General features: G+C 36.7%; 1 protein-coding gene across 4 annotated transcripts in view; it reads right to left on the reverse strand.

Annotated features, from left to right (window-relative positions):
- EIF2AK4 (eukaryotic translation initiation factor 2 alpha kinase 4) overlaps positions 1 to 17556 on the reverse strand; it is a 39754-nt gene extending 22198 nt beyond the window's left edge. For all 4 annotated transcript variants that reach the window (XR_015741043.1, XR_015741044.1, XR_015741042.1 and 1 more), the window contains exons 1-12: positions 17302 to 17556; positions 15080 to 15195; positions 13124 to 13226; positions 11765 to 11938; positions 10706 to 10786; positions 9191 to 9339; positions 8129 to 8244; positions 7212 to 7369; positions 5636 to 6171; positions 3061 to 3170; positions 1493 to 1647; positions 590 to 1017 (exon numbers count right to left, since the gene is read on the reverse strand). Coding sequence is in view for 1 of the 4 variants with exons in the window: in XM_026710340.2 (XP_026566125.2) it covers positions 590 to 1017; positions 1493 to 1647; positions 3061 to 3170; positions 5636 to 6171; positions 7212 to 7369; positions 8129 to 8244; positions 9191 to 9339; positions 10706 to 10786; positions 11765 to 11938; positions 13124 to 13226; positions 15080 to 15195; positions 17302 to 17463 (2288 nt within the window). In the remaining 3 variants the exon portion in view is untranslated. The remainder of the gene's footprint in view (positions 1 to 589; positions 1018 to 1492; positions 1648 to 3060; positions 3171 to 5635; positions 6172 to 7211; positions 7370 to 8128; positions 8245 to 9190; positions 9340 to 10705; positions 10787 to 11764; positions 11939 to 13123; positions 13227 to 15079; positions 15196 to 17301) is intronic.
- Between the last annotated feature and the right edge of the window lie 4410 nt (positions 17557 to 21966).

Here is a 21966-nt window from a genome sequence, read left to right on the forward strand (position 1 = left end):
ATCTGACAGGCAAAAATCCTAAAAGATGGTTTATCTTCCATTTCAGGTGCTGTACACAGTTTAAGCACTGCCAGTCAAAATACATGTTTCAATGAATATATTGGTGAACAACAGGTGGCATAACTTCTGCATAATACAAACTTAACACAGCAGAGAGCCAGCATCGTCTAGTGCAGGAGTGTCCAACCTTGACAACTTTAAGACTTGTAGACTTCAACTCCCAGAATTCCTCAGCCAGCTGGCTGAGGAATTCTGGGAGTTGAAGTCCACAAGTCTTAAAGTTGTCAAAGTTGGACACCCCTGGTCTAGTGCTTAAAGCACCAGGCCAGAAACCAGGAGACTGTGAGTTCTAGTCTTGCCTTAGCCAGGAAAGTTGACTAGGTGACTTTGTGCCAGTCAGTCACTCACTCTCTCTCTCTCTCTCTCTCTCAGCCCAACTCACCTCACAGGATGATTGTTGTGGAGAAAAGAGTATTAGATATGTTAGACACTTTGAGTTATTTACCAAAACTAAAGGTGAATAAACAATCAAATCAATCGACGGTAAACAAGCAAAAGGAAAGCACAGAAATTAATTGTTCCTACTTACAAGAAAGATTGCGAAAAGACTCCTTCCCCTTCATCATCATCATCATCATCATCATCATCGGATTCCTGATCAGCTCCACTGAACCTGGCACTGGTTGATCTTTCACAGGAGGTGCTCCACTCCACTGAACTGGTCAGGACAGGAGGAGGGGCATTTGCTTCTATGTCATCCACAAAAGCCTGCTCACCTTTCCCATTCTCAACCAGCTTCTCAGCTACTTTCTTCTCTTCTGTGCTTTCCGATGCAGAATTATTAAGCAGAGGACCCTCATATTTCTCTATCCAGGCATTGTAATATCGCACAATGTTCTCATGGTTTAGCCGTGACAAAAGTGTTACTTCCCCTTTGATTCTTCGAAACTGCTTGCTTGTGGGATTTATACGAATTCGCTTCACGGCATAACAGCAGCCATCTAGTTTGTTCTGGACCTGTCCATTGAAAAAGGGTACAAGACAGATGCTTCAATGGAGATTATATAAAAACAATTCCTTCTGGGCATCTGCTCATTTCTTTTTGTCCAAAATAAATTCTATTTTTTCTCTTTATTCTTTGCACAGCTGGATAAGGTCAGCATTTGTTACACAATCCCTGTTTTATTTAGCAACCGCAATAGCACTTAGACTTATATGCTGCTTCACAGTGCCTTACAGCCCTGTCTAAGCGGTTTATAGAGTCAGCCTATTGCCCCCAACAATCTGGACCCTCATTTTCCTGACCTCGGAAGGATGGAAGATGAGTCAACCTTGAGCCTGGTGAGAACCGAACTGCCAAACTGCAGGCAGCCGGCAGGCAGCAGAAGCAGCCTGCAGTACTGAATTTTAACCACTACGTCACCACACTTACACATGTAACTCAAAGTAATTCTATTGAGTAAAATTTGTTTCGTGCTGAACACTGCTTTACCTTGATGACTGCTCCAAAGGCTCCTTTTCCAAGCAACTGTAGTTCTTCAAATTCACTGTAATACCGGGAAAGTTGCCTCTGTGTTTCTGTGACATGATCACTAGCAATCTGACTACTAGAAATAACAGTTTCGGTATCATCTATTGCTGGTGAATCTGAAATTTTTTACAAAAATATAATAGAAAGGGAAATGATTTGTATACAACCTGATATTTTAAACTAACAAAAGCTGGTGTGACTCTTGGTGTGGGAGATTAAAGCCTCTACTGCAGGGGTCCCCAACCACCGGTCCCCAGACCGGTACCGGTCCGTGGAATATTTTCTGCCCGGCCGCCGGTTTGCTGGGCGCCGCCATCTTGTTTTGATGAGAAAGTTTTGTTTAAAGACTCCAATTTTTCTTCTTACCTTTCTCACAAAATAAAAATACGAGAAATGAACTGCATAAAGTTCTGCTACAGCAGGCATTCGTTCCCCCCAAAAGGAACTCACAAATTACAGAACAAAAAAAAAAAAAAAGAAGAGAGGTAGGACCAGGATATAGGCAGACGCAAAACTTTATATGCAAAAACTAGCCAATCTGGGCGGTTAGCCCTGAGGGAAGGGGGTGGGCAGGGAATGATAACAGCTGGAATGCATTTTTCAAAAGAACCACACAGGCTGCTGAGCCCTGGACAGAAAGAGTGAGCCGAGTAACATTTTGTTGCTTCCTGATTGACTAATTTCAAGCTCCCGGCTGCACTAATTGGGCAGGGCCGTGTCGCTCACGTGACCTCCAGGCGCGAGATTAAATTCAAACGGCCGTGTAGGAGGATATCAGGGAGTCGGTTGCGGGAGAATCTTTCCATTGCAAGGCAAGCGGGTGGGTAAGTGCTGTGGGGGGGGTCAGATGGGGTGCTGCTGTTAAAAAAAAAAAAAACCTGAGCGAAAACAAATTTAATTTGGATTTAGTGGAAGGACAAGTTTTCCACTTTGTTGGATGGGTTCTAGTTGAACAAATGAAGCCGAAAAAGGGGGCTCCTGTTTTGGGGTCGCTCGGCTTGCCTTGCCTTGTCACGTGTGCTGATGCCGGTACCGGGCTGCGGATCATTTTGTGATGCCGGTACCGGGCCGTGGCACAAAAAAGGTTGGGGGCCACTGCTCTACTGGATTGCAGTCTAACGTGCTGATTATTACAAAGATGTACTGGCAGGTGACTCAAAGTCACCCAGCCAGCTTTCAAGCCTAAGGGAAGCTTAGAACTCACATCATGAGGATATTTATATCAAGAATACTCCCTATCTGAAAAATATAACATTTTTTGATGGTTCAGGCATAAATAATGGTTTAGAATTATTTTACTGCCTATTGATTCCAACTGGTGTTAGAAATCATGATATTGTACGTCTGAAATTCACTCAAACAAAATCTTTAAATAAACATCTACCAAAAACCTCATTATTTTGACAGGCATTTTATATTTAAATATGCAACTCTTTTAACACAATCTAAAGATATATGCCGTGCATTTTTAAAACAGAGTTATATGTTTACCTAAAAGGCTGACACATTAGAAACATTGAAATAGTTACCATCTGGGCTTTCTTCCAATATGGGTGCTTTTACTAATGGTGGATTTATAAAACTATGCTGTAGTAGTTGCTGAGGACCCCATCTTTCTTTATCTTCCAAGCAAACACACCTGAATGCGATCCAGACAAACAGAAGGTTAATGTTGCTATTTAGGTTGTAACTATATGAATCTTTGACATTTTTGCAATTAAAGCTGCAAAACTTAAGTATAAATAGTTCTCGACTAACAACTGTTCATTAGTGACCATTTAAAATCTGTTTAAAGTTACAACAGCACTGCTAAAAGTGGCCTATGACCATTTTTCAGAGTTACAACTTTTGCAGCATCCCCATGGTCTTGTGATCACAATTCAAATGATTGGCAACTGGCATATTTATGATGCTTGCTATGTCCCAGAGTCATGGGATCACCTTTTACTACTTACTGGCAATGGGGAAGCAAGATTCACTTAACAACTGGGTTACTAACTAAAAAGCTGCAGTGATTCACTTAACAACTGTGGCAAGAAACATTGTAAAATAGGGCAAAACTCATTTAACAGATGTCTCACTTAACTATAGAAATGTTGGGGTAAATTGTGTCATAAGTTGAGGATTACTCATATAGCCTTCTATAGCTTTGTGCTCTTCAAGGGTTGAAATCTTGGGAGACAGAGTCTCAGATCTTTCTGAAGGAAATGGTTAAGTAGGAAGTAAAATGTTTTCCTTAATTAATTTCTCTTAATACAGAAATATGCAATTTTATCACAAGAAGAATTAGGTAGCAACATCCTAAAAAAATAAAGTTAGATAATAATGCCAAATCACATAACTTTTTTCAGATATTGTTCGAATCACATTTTAGCATTTCAAAAATCCCAGGTTTTATGTATAGTTTTCTGTCAGCAGATCAGAAACCACTGGATAAAATAATTCTCCTTCTAGAGCAGAAAGTAAAGGATGTGAGGAGATGGACAAAAATTACATATAATCCACAACATACGTTGATTGCTATGAATTTACAGGCTGGTCCTGCTATTTATTTATTAAACTTCTATATCACATATCTCAACCTAGTAGCAATTTTATGTGATCTAAAATCAATAAAAGCAACAATATGAAACATTAGAACATTAATCAGATATACCTGATAAATACCATGCAGGAAAAAAGGATCACTATATGTTCTTATAGTTGGGATGTGATCTTAAGTCCAATATTATATGTATTAATCCATTTAATTATTGTTAATAAGTTTAAGATATCAAAACACAGTCTAAATTAAAAATACTCTTATGTCCACCAAAAAAAGTGTATTAACACAAAGGACTTAAAAGCTGCACTACATCCTCCAAATTAAACTGCAGCATATGTTTGCAATATTTTCTATCTACAAAAAATTAAGTGGATAGTATTCTGGTCTAATAAAGAACCTAAAACTTGATTAAAATCCCTAGTCATAATTATCTGATCTACAGTCAAAGTAAAATTAGGCATGCAAATTATCTGTGAAGTATCTTCTTGAAATCCTTAGTACAGCTATAAAAGTTTAGGATTTACATTGTTCTATTTGGTAAGAATCTACTTCCTCTGGGCCTGAGGCTCTTTATGTCCCACAAAACTAACAGAAATATCATGTTGGGCTACAACTCAAAGTATAGAAACACATATGCACAGCTTATATCTTTCCAAGGGGAAAAAAAATAGGGGAAAACTATCCAACATAAACTTTTATAAAGAAACATAAACAAAGGAAAATTAGATAAGTAGCTGGCCAATAAAAAATAGAAAAAAAAATCAAGAGGAAAGAATTTAAGTGTAGAACCAAAACTAACAACAACCCACCCATCCCAAGTTAATTAACACAGCATTATAAAATCAATTTAAGGTGTAAAAATACTTTTAATGATTTACCAACATTTGATTTTAGAATAATGCATGATTTTTATTGTCTTCAACTAATAGGGGAAAAACATTTTTTTTTTAAAAAAAACCCATATTCCTGTATGCATAAATTCCAGTTGCCCACCTAAATAATTATTTTGGTTTGTAAACCTTGAATCATGTTAAAATCACAAAGAGCCAGGGGTGGGCTTCAAAAATTTTAGCAATGGGTTCTGTGCCTGGTTGCTGGGTGAGCGTGGCCTAGTTGGCCTTCTGCACCACAGTGGGGGTGGGGTTTTTTTAACCTCCCCTGGCTCTGAAGGCTTTCCTTGAGCCTCCAAGAGGGCGAAAATTGCCTCCTTGGGCTCCGGAGGCTCTCTGGAAGCCAGAAACGGGCCCATTTCCAGCCTTCCCGAACTTCCGGGAGGTCCGTCTTTCGCCCTGCACTTTCCTGCATCCAAAACGGGCCACGTGGGAACTCCTGGGAGCGGAGAGGCGGAGCCAGCCAGGAGTGGGATTTGTGGGTTCTCCGAACTGCACAGAATCTTAACTAGGGGCTCTCCCAAAACCCTGTAAACCCCCAGCAGCCCACCCCTGCAAAGAGCAATTATTAAATTATTTAAATCATTAAGATCTCCACCTGTATCCTAAATTATAATTATGCATTATTGTGTTCAATTATAGTTAAAACATTATGGATTATTTACATACTTTTTCAAAAAGTCTTGAAAATCATCAGGCAAATCACTTGGAATTGTGACTGGATATTCCCTGGTTAGCCATCCTTGGCTGAGAGCAAGCAACATCAAACCCAATCTCCATATGTCTCCTTTCTTCCCTGGTTTGTTGGGTAAGGCATCCTCACTAAAGCGGACTTTGATTTGCTCAAAAACATCCTCCTTACAGATTTCCGCTAACCGTTTGGAAATACTGTAGTCAGTCATCTTGATGTTTCCTTCAGTATCTACCAGAATGCTGGATGCACTCAAAACTTTGTGGACCACTGAATTACCATGTAAATAGTCAAGAGCTGACAAAAGCTGAGTTGCATAATGGCGCAACTGATCAACGGGAAGTGGGATCTCTCTGTCCAAGTACACAGAAAGGTTAGATCCATTGATGTGTTCCACCAATATATGTACTACAATTGAGTCACTGTGCTCTTTAAAGGTCATAGAAAGGTAACGAACTATGTTAGGATGGTTTAATTTCACCAGAGAACTGAATTCTGTTTCTGCTCCCTGTATCTGTTGAAAAAAAACAAACATTTAAATTAGTATTGAATTATGGAAGGAATATGCTCACTCAAGATATTTTCCGGACAAAATACTGAACCCCAATCAGTACCCCTCAATAGGAAGATAAATAAAAGACATTTGTAAGCTATTAATCATGTGTCCAACCTATTTGTTTCTGTTTTTGCACAGAACATTTCACTAAGAACTGAATCATGGAAGGAAAGGACTATAGGAATGATCTTTAGGGCTGTGCAAGCTACCAAAATTATTCAGAGGAAGCAAGATGGCGTCTTTGAAAGAGTTGAATTAATGAGTTGATTGCTTGAAGCATGCTGACCTGGAGGCCAGAAGGCGAACAGACTATTCTTCAATGAATAGTGAACAGATAGCATGCACACACATTTGCATAAGTGTAAAACACTGCTTCTGAATGTTTTTTATAGCATTCAAAATCCTAATGATTAAAATAACATGCCTAAAGATTTGTACTGGAAATTTATGTTAATCCTGCTCAATCCAATGTCTTTCATTTGTGCTTCAAATTCTCATGGAATCATGGCATCTGTAGGACCACAGACTAGAGAAAAATTATCTTTCTTCATGCATTTGATAAATCCTTAATAATTTCTACAAAAATATGAATGTATGTATGTATGTATTTTATTTATTTATTTATTTATTTGATTTGTCAATCGCTTACAAGATAATAGGTATAAGTATACACAGTTATGAATACATGAAATGGATACATACAAGAAAAATAAAAAGAATCAATAGGACAGGGACCATAGGCACGTTGGTGCGCTTATTCGTGCCCCCCTACAGACCTCTTAGGAAAGGGGTGAGGTCAATAGCAGACAGTCTAAGGTTAAAGTTTTGGTCTGTTCTGTTCTGTTCCAAAGTAGCCAGGAAGAGTTTCACATTCATTACTGATATTCAGTTCTTTGTTATACAGCACATCTCAGGTGCTAGATGTTGTTATAATTTTCAAGTAGCAATAATCAAAGGGACCACAAGACTAAAGAAAACACACACAAAAGAATGATTACCTGTTTTTTACACCTTTCAACCTTTTCCTTTTCTTGAGTTGTGAGAAATTTCCCCATTTTCTTTTGCCACTGAAGTAGCCATTCATGCACTTGGACAAAGTTGCCAGAACAAATATCTAAAGCATTATAGATTGATTTACCAAGTTGTTCATCTTTGCCTTTAGATAAAGGTAGATAAAGATATCAGTTATTAATGCAGATATTCTATAGATTCCAAGTTCATATTAAATCAGATATTAGTTCCATTAGATATGTATTCTCTCCTTTTGTTGCCATTGTTTTAGATACATCGAGGTGACGTAGGGTTAAATTCAAAAATAATAAAAAAAATGTCAATATTTTTTGGTGGGCTTAAACTGCAGCATTTTGACCATCTCTCATATGAAAGGGGAAATAATCAAAAGATGTTAATATTCACAATTGCCCAATTAGACCACACATTCATGATAAGAGAGACAATCGTTCTCACAATTACTACCATAAAATCCATCATATTATTATTCAACTTCAGAAGTGGCTTGCTGCTTCAGCAGAATGACCAACGCAGCCTTAGACACACCCTGGGATTTTACTTGCATAAGTATCTGATATCACAGATATTCCATACCCAGAGAAGATTCCATTTGGTGGAAAAATCATAGCCTTTTTGGCCTAATTTGATGCAAACAATGGTAAAAGCACCATGTCAGAACTGGAAAAAATGTAATATTTGGCTGGTTCACCTTTGTAACTTTTAACAACGATAAAAAATGAATAGATTGGATCCTTTAACTAGTCAAATACTGGATCACAGAAAGGAGGAATTAGCTTTCCTCTTTCACAAAGTATATATAGGTACATATGTTTTTACCTTGAAAGAAATGGACAAACCTACACAATATATATTTGCATTTCTAACATATTGATGTTCAACTTACCTATACATTTTCCTTTGTGTACTTTAAGCTGACCATTTGCACTGCTATTAAAGTTCAAAATTTCACACGTTCCTGGAGATTCTTCACTGCTGCAGCTAGAGTACTGACGCTCTCTCCTATACAGCCAACATTGATATTTTCTTTGAGAAACATACACATACACGCATACACGTATATGCATATGTGCCCCCCTGCCCCCCTGTATATATGTTATAGCCACTCAATTCACTGAGAAGATGGCCAAAATACTAGTTTGTGTGTATGGTACTAATAGCAAATTAATGATTTTCCACATTTCTAATTTTATTTCAATTATATTATAAAACAAAAGAGAACTGTGCATTTGCAACAGTAGAAAGCAAGTCATCTCTTGTTCTTTAGAAAATGTATATTATTTTCAAAAGAAAAGGATAACCAAGGAAGAATTTTTATATATGTTCCTATTATACCATACAATTCATTTATTTATGTAGTATACCCTCAGCTTCATGGACTTCTTGTGAAAGAGGAGTCAATTATAACTGAATGCCTATGAACTCTGAATTTACATAATGAACTAAAACTTAACAATTTATATAGCTTTTGCATAAATTAGAAGTAGATTACATATTTGCTTTAAATATGCATGTTGTTCAGGCTGATTTGCCTAATAATGGGCAAAGTCTATTGTTTGATGATACTGACTGATATTTTGTTTATTGCATCCAAAGTAGAGAGTATAGAGAGGACTGAAAAATCAAAGTTTACTATATTTATCTAACTTATCTTCAGTAAGTGGAAAATTAAACATATATAATGGTATAAGCAAATTTCTAAAATCTCTAAGTCTCCTGGCACTAGAATAATCAAAGACAGATGGAAAACAATTATTCATCCAGCCTTACAAATATTATTTTTCTAATTGTAATGTATGTGGTATTCATTATTTTTGTTCTTTTGTTAATTTTCACACATTTGTATACCGTTCAAAATGACATGAACGCCTCCAAAAACCAAGACATTTCATGAGTAAAAGCAATTAATTCTTTTAAAATATCTTAACCCGTTGTGATAAATACATACTTTGAACGTCCTGCAGAATTTGCACGATATTTATTATTCCCTACATGATCTGTGGCACCAGATGTCATGCTGACAATCGTTTTGCTCCCTGCAACATCTTGAACAGTAGAAGGATCCTGGGTTGTCAGTGTAGTGTTACCAAAGCGTTCCTGGAAAGATAGAGGTGAAAGTGAATCACAATAGTGCACTGAAATCTTTTAAGTAACTACTTTTAAAATCTTCTAAGTAACTGATTTGTACCCAGAATTGGGATCAGTAATTTGGTTGTAAATCATTATGGTCATAAATTGAGGCACTCACATGAGAGGAAGTAATTTGGGGGTCTTTTTTGCATTAGTTATTAAGTGAATGCCGTGGTCATTAAAAGAGCTGCAGTGACACAGTGGTTAGAATGCAGTACTGCAGGCAACTTCTGCTGACTGCCAGCTGACTGCAATTTGGAAGATCGAATCCCACCAGGCTCAAAATTGACTCAGCCTTCCATCCTTCTGAGGTGGGTAAAATGAGGACCCAGATTGCTGGAGGCAATATGCTGACTTTGTAAACCGCTTAGAGAGGGCTGTAAAAGCACTGTGAAGCTGTGTATAAGTCTATGTGCTATTGCTATTAAGCTAGCCCTTTCATTTGAACGGGTATTTTTTTGCCAGAAGCAAACAAATTAAAATCAAATTGCGATCAGGTGACCACAAAATGACCTGACCAGCTGTAAAGCTGACCCACCAATGTGTAGTCATGTAATTGGGGGAGCAGTAGAATCATTTACGATGGTTGAGAGTGCTTCACAGGCCATAAATCAACCATTCTGTGGCTGTTATAACTTTGAAAAGTCCTAAAACAATAAGTCAAGGACTATTGTAGATGGACTCCTGACTACAGCTCCCTTGAGGGGGAGAGGGCATTAAAGAATGGTAAGTACTTTCTTAACTGAATATTTTCCTTGCTATTCAAGAAGTCGGTGTTGACAACGTAAGCTTGCAACCTGAGGAAACAGGCAGAGACGTTTATTCTATGTTGCTTTTGCATGTAAAATCTCTATTGTGTCCAAGTGCAAATGTAAGCATCAGGATAATCTAGGTCAACCATATTTGTAGCCGTTAGGAAAGGCGGGGGGTTGCATTGGTAAAACCCACCGTTCTATTATTTGGTACATATAAACCACACCAACTTTCTTTTGCAATCCTCAATCCTTTTTATTCCTGTGCTGTCTTAGAAAATGAACAGCAAATAAGTCTGTGACTCCCACAGAGAATTATATCAGTGTTTTTCAAACTTGGCAACTAAAACGTTTGAACTTCAGTATCCAGAATTCCACAGCCAACTTATTCCTAAATCCATCATGAGAGAAATTCTGATCTTAAACTTATTTGGGAGATGTTTTCAATTTGGGAACTGCTTCACAAAAAGCTTGGCGGGGTATGAAGCTTCACAAAGAAGAGGTCTGCTTTCAATCTTTCTAAAGAATACTGATGTATACACGTATTTCCTATTTGGAAATACAGAAATGTTTTTTAATACCTGTTTTGCTATTTCCTTCCTTTTTCTTTCTTCTCTCTTTTCTTCTTCTCTTCTTTGAATTTCATCAAGAATTTCACGTTGCTGAAATACATTCATTGATATGCCACAGAACAGTAAACGATCAAGCAGAAAACAATACAGTAATCAAGGAATTACCAAGGAAGAAATCATAACCTCATCAACATTGGCAGGGCTTTGCTTTACTATATAAACAGGAAGCAAACTCCACATTCACTATCATTAATGATGTTGGATAATAAAACATCTGCAAGCAAACAACCAAGCTCACAGAGCACCAAGGACTCCCTAGCTCAACTCTGAGCTACAATGGTCTGAAGAGATTCTCAGTCAGCCAGGTCATGGTTGTCCCAAAGGTGCTTTTTCCAGGAGGCAACTGGACTTTCTCATTTTTTTCTTTTGAAGACATTTCGCTTCTCATACAAGAAGCTTCTTCAGTTCTGACAGGACAGTGGAAAAGAAAAAAGAAAAGAAAGAAAAAAAAAACAAGAAGTCCAGCTGCCTCCTGGAAAAAGCACCTTTGGGACATCCGAATTTCATTATTATCTTCTATTGGACAGACTGATTAATTTGTACAGTTCTTTGTCCTGTGAAATAGTAGTATCTGTGGTGGTATTTAGCTGGTTCACATGAACCGATAGCAAGGATTTGGTGTGGGTCACCGAACTGGTAGTAAGTTCTGGTTGACGACGTCCCCGATCTGATCACCCAGTCACTACTTGCTCACTTGCCCGTCCTCCCGATGCTCACCTACCCCACCCGCCTGACACTCACCCCAGAAGACCCCCCAAAACAGGTGGTGGGCTGGCTGCAAAAATGGGAAAAAAAGCCATGCCCATCCAGTCATATGGCCATACCCATCTAACCACGCCCACAAAACTGATAGAAATTTTTTTTCCCACTGAGTAGTATAAAATATATTAGTAATAATACTCATATAAATGAATAATTCAGATTGTAGGCATGGGCTTTTTTTCTTCTCAGATGAACAGAAATGAAATAAATATGATGGAGAGCATAGAAATACTATTATGTTCTCACCATCTGTTCTTCTTTTTTCTTCAGGTCTTGAATTCGTTGTTGTTCTTCCTTGGCTAGTCTTTCTTGTTCCTTTTGTTGATTCTTTAGCATTTCTTCATGGAAAGATTTTGAAGGGGGTTTATTGTAATCACTGAGAAATGACTGTATGTATTCTGCCAGCTCAAATATCATCACCTAGTAAGGAAAGACACAGCTGTTTAAATGCTTGCACTGGGTGCAGTTATATATACAGCAGCACATCCTTCAATGAAACACAGCTAATTTTGACTTTTTTCTTTTAAACTAAATAACTAAAATAGCATGTTACAACTTGAGTTCAGAAGATCCTGTCCCATCTCAGTAATGAGTATCATAAATGTTTCTATTAAATGCATACCTTGTGGTAAGGCATAACACATTGCCTTTAAATGTATTACAGTTCTAAATCCTACTAGTTAAAGCAGAATCAAAATAATTTCTCAACAGTCCATTCAGAAATCCTTAATTCTAAAGAGTTCTTTATCCCTAAAGATAAAGCATCATCACCAACGTGATGTTTTAAGACAAGCCTAATTTCTGGTGACTTCCCAGGTATATTCGTATATTTTGGGAAACATTATTTATGTGATGCACCACTGCTTCTTCTGGGATGTTTTATTTTTTCCAACTTTCCATGTATCCTAAAGTTTTTGTGGTGTGTGTGTGTGTGCCTATGCATGTGTCCCATTCAATTTACCTCATTGAGCTTACTAAAGGCAACTAGATCCCTCTCTCAGCATTAATGCCAACTCTAATGAGACCCTGTTAATATTCTGCAAGAATTTTATAATAAGCACTCATATAGCTATCCCTGCTAAATAGTGAAAACTCACAAAGTAACACAAAAATATATTAAAAAGTAATGTATAAGTTAATTAATAATTATAAAACGCCTCCTTCCCTAGGTTGGCCCCTATACTAACTTCCTTGAGGCTGTTAAAGCAGAACTTTTATGTAGGGCTTTTTAAACTATACAGCTGCTTTTACTACAATGGGTTTCATATCCGTGCTTGTCTATTTTTACTTTTATTTAATTTTATACATCTTCATTTCATTGCTGTCTTGTTTTTATTATCATAGTATTGCAATAGTATGGTTCTTCATATTTTCACTGACTGATTACCACTGAGAGTTATTATTATTGCAGCAGTACAGAAGTACAATAAATAAATCAGAAAGCAAAAATATACAGCACTGAAATGTGATGATGATATTCACAAAACACACATGTGCATGCATACACACATACACACACACACATACTTTGCCATATTCATTTGAAACCTCAAATGTTATACCAACAATGTTGCTGAACATCTAGAGTTAAACTGACACGCTTACCTCTCCACAACGCTCTTTTGCTAATACCTCTAGTTTGGATTTTAACAAGTTTATATTTTCATTTGATAAACCTTTCACATTTTTAAGTTCTATTTCTGGAACACTAGAAGGAAGAAAAAGAAATCAGTAGAACAGGAGTTTTACAAGGAGTTACATAAGTTATACCACAGCACTACTATTTCCAATAAATCATGAAAACATGTATTGACATATTTAAAAGACTAGTGGAGCCACTTTTTATTGCAAGGTCCCTACCTAAATACAACAGAACATACAGTAACTGTAATAAAAGATTGTAAAAGTGTACTTACACATTTCAAAAGAACATGCCATGCCAATTAATTTAAACAGCTATTAAGTAATATAAAACATTTAAAAATAATTTTATATCAAAGAAATCTTGATTAAATAATCTCAAGAACCATTGTAAAGTCAGCCATTTCTTTAATCCTAAAAATATCAAGCAACACTGAGAAAGCACAGTTGCTCAGGTTTACTAGTAAGTGTTTTTAAACTTGTCTCACAGGTTTTTTAAGCCAGAAGTCCCAGGCAGAGTCATATAAATGCAGATGTTCTTCCAGGCAAATTGGCACCCAAATGTATAGAGTTCTGAAAGGCATTAGAGCAGAGGTCTCCAATCTTGGCAACTTTAAGACTTGTTGACTTCAACTTCCAGAGTCCCTCAGCCAGCTTTGAAGTTGAAGTCCACAAGTCTTAAAGTTGCCAAGGTTCGAGACCCCTGCATTAGAGCATCTATCCATATAGTATAAAAACTCTCTCCTATTTGTCTATCTGTAACTTTCAGCTGGGTGAAATGGTGGCAGGAATTTTTTAATTAAGGTATCTCAAATAGGCTAACTTAAAAAATGCATCCAAAATCCTTTTACTCCTATAATTGAAATTTCAAGGACCTTTACATCAGTTGTAGTCACAAAGTTGTGCCTGCTACAGTGTTGCTAGTTAGCTGCAGTCACATGATTGTGATTTTCAACTATACTTTCTAGAAACCTGTAGGTTGTATGATATAAGGATAAACGTATCGCTGTCCTCTTGCCCATTTCAGTTGACTGCTTTGGAATCAGGCCAGAATCTAAAATCTGTTAACAGCAATAGGTAGTGAGGGAAGGATGATTTGGATGCCTGCTGGTGAGTAAGGCTGGCTGAGGTGTACTGGTGGTTAATATATGAAACTTTTCCTCCCCAGAGTGAGACGGCCCCTGGGGACACACCAGGATGGATAGTGGGGGTACAGTTTTCCTCACATCTATGACTCCCTTTGTTCCCCTTCCCCCCCAAAAGTGTCAGGCAGTTCTGCAGGTTAGTCAAGGAGCAGGTGGCTTCACTGGGGCCCTACTGAGGATTATGAGGTGAGGGGAAACAGTGCCAGATTATATTATATAACTGGAAAGAAAGAAAACCCAACAGGTCTAGTTTTTTAATTAAATTTGGAAATGTACCAGTAAAAGGGACACATGTTAATATTAGAAGCTTCAAGCATATAAATGAAATTATACCATTCTGGATGTCAACAATTTATGAATAATTGAAGTGAAAACATCTTCTCTGATTTGGGTTGTAGATGACATATATCTTAACTTGATAAAAGATACTCTGAGCTATTGATACACATTGCATGCATACAACAAAAGGAATTTCCAGGTAGAAAAACATCTGGTTTGTCTAAATGTTTTGGATTCAAGCCCATCGTGGCCCTGTCTACATAAACAATGAGCAAAGGCAAGGACAGTAAGAATTGTATTCCAAATTATCTGTGAAGACACAGAACATTTGCCCGGATCCAATCTTCTTCCTATCCCAATGCCTGCTTCCTCAAATAAATATCCTTTCATTCATTCATATCCATCGTTATGTTATGTCCAGATTTTTCAGAAAATTTTTTCTTTTTTTTTTATTTTAGAAAAAGTATAAAAAAAATTTTTTTTGTAATTTACTCACATATCGGGATATGTTTGGGGACACTTGACCCATAAGTCAACTTTGGCATAGACTTCGTGGTCACCAGTTAATCCCTGAGGTCTTAAGACTAGATTGATTTCAGGAGACTCACGTATCTGCAACATTAAAAAAAATTCTGAATGTTAGTTAAGAAACTGGGCTCAACAAAACCTCAAAGACTTTCTCTATTTGCCCATAAGAGTGGATTCAAAGTTTTTATTTTTCTGGTAAGTGCAATTTGTTCTCAAGGGAAATTACAAACTAAGTATGTGAAAGGGCTTTGAATAAGGAAAGATTGTATCAAGTGTCATACATAAATGTCTTGGGGAAAACCATAGTCTTTGGGGAAGTAATAACCTTGCTAATTATGTTTAAATAAAACATAATTACTTATTGAAAGTAAGCTGTTGAAGGTTTTCTTTTAACATTCACAACACGTTCACAAAACAGCAGCAACACTTGGGAAAAGAAAAAAATCTTCCCTGTCATACTTTTTATCCTAATTGCTCATTTTGATAAGCAGTCATATTAAGAAATATTTGATACTCATGTGTCTCAAACTAAATTCAAGAAGGAAAAGGACGGAAAAATAAAATAAGGCACACTAGAAAAAAATCAACTTGTTAGGGATAATCTTATTCTCCCATTATAATTCATTATGCTTAGCCCTGGGTTATGTAAAATTTAAAGTTATTTAATCTCAAGTGATTAATACCAGAGAAGAACGTAGACGGAGTGAATTTAATTATTTATTTGGTGAAGATCATTGGCTGGACATTGTCATACCATTATTGATAGCTGACTTGTAAAAACCCAAACCCTGCCAAATATTTTACAACACTGTTAAAGCAATACACATTAGGACACAGCCCACAATTTCTTATGCTATTTTTTTTAAAAAATCAGATAGTAGAACTAGGGTTGAATCATTTTTATACCTGTGATTGCCAGAATATATTTTCATCCCTTTATCTTAAATAATTGATCCAGGGAGATGACATATTTATTTCATTAATATCCATTTTTTCCAGGGAGGTTCACATAGATTATATAGGGATTATATAGGGTGTTGCCGAGTTTTATCCCCTTAAAACTAAAGTAGGCTGGGCTAAAGAGTTGGATGGTGTTTTGAGTTTAACCCACAAAACTAAGAGTTTTTTCTGATTTTCAGCCAAGAATATGAAAGGGTAAATTAAGTAGTGCGTTGGGTGTATACATTCAGCCTTTTAATTAGTTAGTACTTGCAACAATAGGACTTATTAATAACAGATGTGTATATGATGAACATATATTTTTAGGAATCCACAGAAATACATAACTGACAAATTCTATACTGTAGTATAGATTCTTCACGTTTTCTCTGGTTGTGAATGAATCTTTACTGAGTTCCCAGTGTTCCCATTTTATTTACTTTTACAAAATTTACATATTGCACTTTAATTAGATTATCTAAGTGAGGTTTCCAACAGTAACAAGAATATTACTACCACAAGACCAGGGCATTAAAACTGTAAAATTATACTGAAGACTTAAGTGAGGGACAGAAAACTGCATCATCCTGTTTGGCATTAATTACCCTTTAGTAATTCTTATCTTACAAATAACAATCAAGTTGTCTCCTTTAAAATTAACTCAGTGTATATACATACACATGCACACATAGCTTGAAATTAAATCATGCTACTGAAGCATACTGCATGTTAATTTTAAGTAATACATCCTGTTGTAATTTACTTCCTTTCAATTGACATATAGACAATGGCAAGTGCTAGATGGGTTTGTAGCAAACGATGAATGCTACCTGGTTAAATAGATCTCTGTTACACATACACAAGAATGAGGCACAACTGCCATGGGACTCAAATTCCATACTACTTCGTGGGATGGCTGTTTCAGTGGATTACGGTCATTTTAAAAATAATCATCTTGGATGTAGACACGAAAGATGTAGGTCGTTAATATACTTTCAAATATTAAATGATTTCAAGCAGACAATCTTAGGAAAGGACGGGTGAAAACAAAGATTGGGGCGAGTCAGGCAAACAAAGCTAAAAGTTCAGTCTCAAAAAATAAACTTCTAGCCACCTTTAAATCCATTTAATGCATATATCAATAAATCTACATCCACATGGGTTTCTGCTTGGGTTCCCAATTTTGCAAATACCGGACTTCATCTGCACAACACCGACAAACAGGAAACCCGGCTAGCTTTTTCGTATTACCTTCCACGGCCGGCCAAGCCGCAGGTCTTGAAAGTCCTGTCCGTAGATGGACTCCAGCACTTGCAACTCGTTTTCTTGACGAAGCTGGTAGCTCTCCGGTTGCTCCGCGGTCCCCTCGGCCCTCTCGGCTCGCGCTTGCAAGACCCCGTTCGAATGGGCCATCTCAGCGCCAGCGGGCAGAAGCCCAGCGCTCAAGCCCCGGGCCCTTGCCTAGTCGCCACGGTGGTGGGCGGGACCACACCGCTCTTCCGCCTTGTTTGCAGGCCCCGCCGAAGGCCGGTGCTGCCCCCTGCGACAGCGGGGGAAACAGGAACCTAGACTGGAAATGCTGCTGCTTTGCGGATGAAGCGACGTCCGCGACTTTCTACCCAAGACGTCCCTCCCTTCCCAGTGGCTCTTGATAAGAGTGATAGAGATAGTGACAGACAGACAGATAATGTGTGTATTTTTATATATAAAGAGCCACTGGGAGGGGAAGCACCTCCTGGGTAGAAATATATATAGAATTCCTCAGTCACAAAGAAAAGGCAGGGCTGATGTCTGTATCTCTGGAACATTCACAGTCTATTCTTTCTTATTATCTCGCTCCCTACATATATATATATATATATATCCCTATATATATATATCCTATATATATATATATATATATCCATATCCATATATCTATATCTATCTATCTATCTATCTATCTATCTATACACATACATATATATGTGTATGTATGTATGTATGTATGTATGTATGTATGTATGTATATATATGACCATACTTTCCTCCCCAGCTCTGTAAAGTCTTTGGGGCTGATGAAGGACCACCTCACCTTCCTCAATCCTATGTAGTCTAGGTGGTATCTTTAGCTTAATCCTCCTTACATGGGCTGCCTGGTCAGTGCTTTCCAGATGTTCTACTTCCTACATGAAGTTCAAGCTGTTTTCTAGTTTGAGTGGTTTCGTTGTGGAGAGAGGGCACAGAGGCATGTGGATTTCATGAAGACAATTTGGGTCCCATCAGGCACTTTTCCTCCATTTGCTTTCCCAGGCGGCAGCTGCTGGCTTCAATTAGCAGCTCCCAGTTGTACTGATAGGTGCCTGCCTTCTGAGGTGTGTCTTGGCAAGCAGAAGAAAGACTGAGAACTCATTAAGCCAAAATGAATTCTATCAACAGTGGTTTTGTAACCCACCAATTATAATCCTCTCATTGCATGAATCCAGACCATGTATTTTACTATAGTCAAGCAAGCTGAGGATTGTGTGCTGTGTGTAGATGTAAGCATATAAACTATGCATCTTGTCTGAAAATTCCTTTTGTTTGCATACAGATGATCAATGGCTAAGCGTATCTGTTATCAAGTTAAGATGGTATGCCATTGATAGAAAAGATCCCAAACTAAATAAAATTGTTTATCTTCTTGCTCTCTAATTTCAAAAGTCAATCTACTCATCTCAGCACATTCCAAAATTTTCTTTACAACTTCTTCTTGCAATGGAATTTTCTCATTTTTCCAATTTTTTGCAAATACAATCCTAGCAGCAGTCAATACATTTACAATCAAATATTTCAACTCTTTACTATAAGTATCTGGTAGTATTCCCAATAGAAAAAACTCCGGTTTCAAGTCTATATGCTTCTTTGTCATTTTTTCCAGCCACATGTGGATTTTAGTCCAATATTTTCTAGCATCCTCACAAGTCCACCACATGTGATAGTATGAACCAGGTTTCTGATGACATTTCCAGCATTTTTCGGATTTGTTCTTGAACATTCTTGCTATCCTTGTCGGGGAAAATGCCACCTGTAAAACATCTTATACAAGTTTTCTTTATAGGCTGTAGACATTGTCATTTTATAATTTTGCGACCATAATTTCTGCCATTTCTCTAAATCAATCCCATATCCAAAATTCCTCCCCCACGCAATCATAGTTTCTTTAACTTGTTCTTCCTCAAGCTTAATTTGCAATAAATAACCATACAATTTTTAATCACCTTTTCATCAGTACCCATCAAAATCTTATCCAAGTCAGTTTGCTTATCATAAAATCCCTCTGCTTTGGAATCCTCATAGTATTTTGAATGTATTTGCAAATATGAAAACCAATTCATCCGTATACCTTGTTCTTCCAATTTTTGCATCGATTTAAGTTCACCCTTTTCATCTAATAATTCCCCATAGTTAACTGTTTGTTCCTTTTATAAATTATAGGATAAGAAAACGCTTCTATCGTCGATAACCAAACTGGAATTTTCAAATAACACTGTTTTTATCTTCTCCCAATTCAACCACAGAGACTCCCGTATATAATGCCTTCTAAAATACCCTGTGTTTTAGTTCCTTGTACCATAAAAAAGCATGCCAGCCCAACAACAAATCATGACCTTCTAATGTCAACAATCTGGTTTTCCTTAATGTTATCCATTCTTTAACCCACGTCAAGTTTGCAGCTTGGTAGTACAACTCCCAATTAGGCAGTCCAAACCCTCCTCTAAATCTAGCATCCTGTAAAAGCTTTAACTTTATTCTTGCTTTCTTGCCTTGCCATATATACTTCAAAACAATTTTATTTAAATCCTCAAAATATTCTTTTCCAAGCCTAATTGGTATTGTTTGAAACAAAAATAAGACTCTGGGTAAAATGTTCATCTTGATTGTTGAAATCCTTCCTATTAATGACAATTGTAAGTTCTCCCATTTTTCAAATCTTGAGCTATCTGTTGTTTAAGTTTAATATAATTATTCTCCTTCAATGTACTACATCTTGATGTCAAATATATCCCCAGATACTTAACCTTGTTTGTAACTTGAATTTTTAACAGTTCTGCCAACTCTTCCCTTTGTTTCAGCAACATATTCTTTGACAAAATCTTTGTTTTATCACTATTTATTTTCAAACCAGCCACCTCCCCATAGACCTCTATCTTTTCCAACAGTTTCGAGGCTGTTTCTATAGGGTCTTCAAGATAAAGACTAGGTCATCTGCAAAGGCTTGTAGTTTAAATTCTTCCTTTTTAATTTTCATTCCTTTTATAGTTTTATCTTCTCTGATATTTCTATTCAACACTTCCAAAGTCAATACAAATATCAAGGGAGAAAGAGGGCAACCTTGTCTTGTGCCTTTTCTTATATTAATAGGATCTGTAAATTCTCCCTCCATCATTACCTTAGCTGTTTGTTCATTATAAATTGCTTCTATTGCCTGAATAAATCTTCTAGCAAAGCCCATCTGTTCCATTAAAAGTAACATAAATCTCCAATTCACGTTATCAAATGCCTTTTGAGCATCTAAAAATATCAAAGCCATTTGCTTTTCAGGATGTGCCTCATAGTATTCCAGGGTGTCCAGAATTACTCTCATATTGTCTCTGATTTGTCGCTTTGGCAAAAACCCATTTTGGTCTGGGTGGATAAAGTTATTCAAGTACTTTTTAAGTCTTTCTGCTAATATTGAAGCAAAAATTTTATAATCTGCATTTAGTAAAGAAATCGGTCTATAATTCTTGATTTGCAGTAGGTCCGCCTCCTCTTTTGGAATAAGTGTAATGTAAGCCTCTGACCATGTTTTAGGTATCATCTTTTTTAACATAACTTCATTCATAACTTCTAACAGTGGAATACACAGTGATTCTTGAAAGATTTTATAAAATTCTACAGGAAACCCGTCTGGACCTGGTGCCTTTCCATTATTTTGTTTCTTAAGTGCTTGACTTAACTCCATCATTGTTATATTACTTTCTAGCATTTCTTCAATCTCTTTAGGTATCTTAGGTAGATTTGCATTCTGTAGGTATTGTTTAACTTTCTCCTCATCAATGTCTTCTTTCTTATACAAATGCTTATAAAAATCATAAATAATCTCTTTTTTTCTTTGCTGCCATAACAAATTTTACCTTGGTGTCTATTAACTGCGGTATTTTCCTCGACTCTTTCTCCTTTCTCAATTTGTATGCTAGCCATCTACCTGGCTTATTTGCATCCTCAAAATAATTCTGTTTAGCATTCCTAATTTTCTGTGCCAGTTCTTCTTTCTCTATTAAATCCATTTTATGTTTAGTTATATCCAGTTTCATTTTAACATCTTTTCTGTGTGGCATTTTCTGTAATTCTTTTCAAGTCCCTTATATTCATCATCCAAGGCTTTAAGAGTTCGCCTTTTCCTGTTGTTCTTTTTCTTGTATAGTCTATTATCAAGCCTCTAACATAGGCCTTCATTGTGTCCCAAACATTCTGTATTGAGGTGTCTTCTTTTCTGTTCTCTTTAAAGAAGAAGGCCAATTCTTTCTCCATCCATTGTATAAATTCCTTATCCTTTAAAATAGAATTATTTAATGTCCATCTCGATCTTTTCCTTTGTCCCTTCCATTCAATTGTCAATGGGTTATGGTCAGCCCAAGTACTTGTTTCAATATTTACTTCTTGAATACTAGACATTAAATCTGTTGAGATCCAAATCATATCCAGTCTGGACCATGATAGATGCCTATTTGAATAGAACGTAAATTGCTTAGATTTATCATTTCTTTCTCTCCATATGTCTTTTAAAGTTAATTCATCTATCATTTTAAAAAGGATTTAGGAAGAGTTTTCCTGTTATGCTTTACTGTTGTTGCAATATAGTCAAGTCTATTATCCACAATTCCATTAAAGTCTCCCATCATAATTACATTA

Source organism: Pseudonaja textilis, chromosome 1 (genome assembly GCF_049901715.1).
Source record: "Pseudonaja textilis isolate UNSWEBS1 chromosome 1, rPseTex1.2, whole genome shotgun sequence".
Lineage (NCBI taxonomy): Eukaryota > Metazoa > Chordata > Lepidosauria > Squamata > Elapidae > Pseudonaja > Pseudonaja textilis.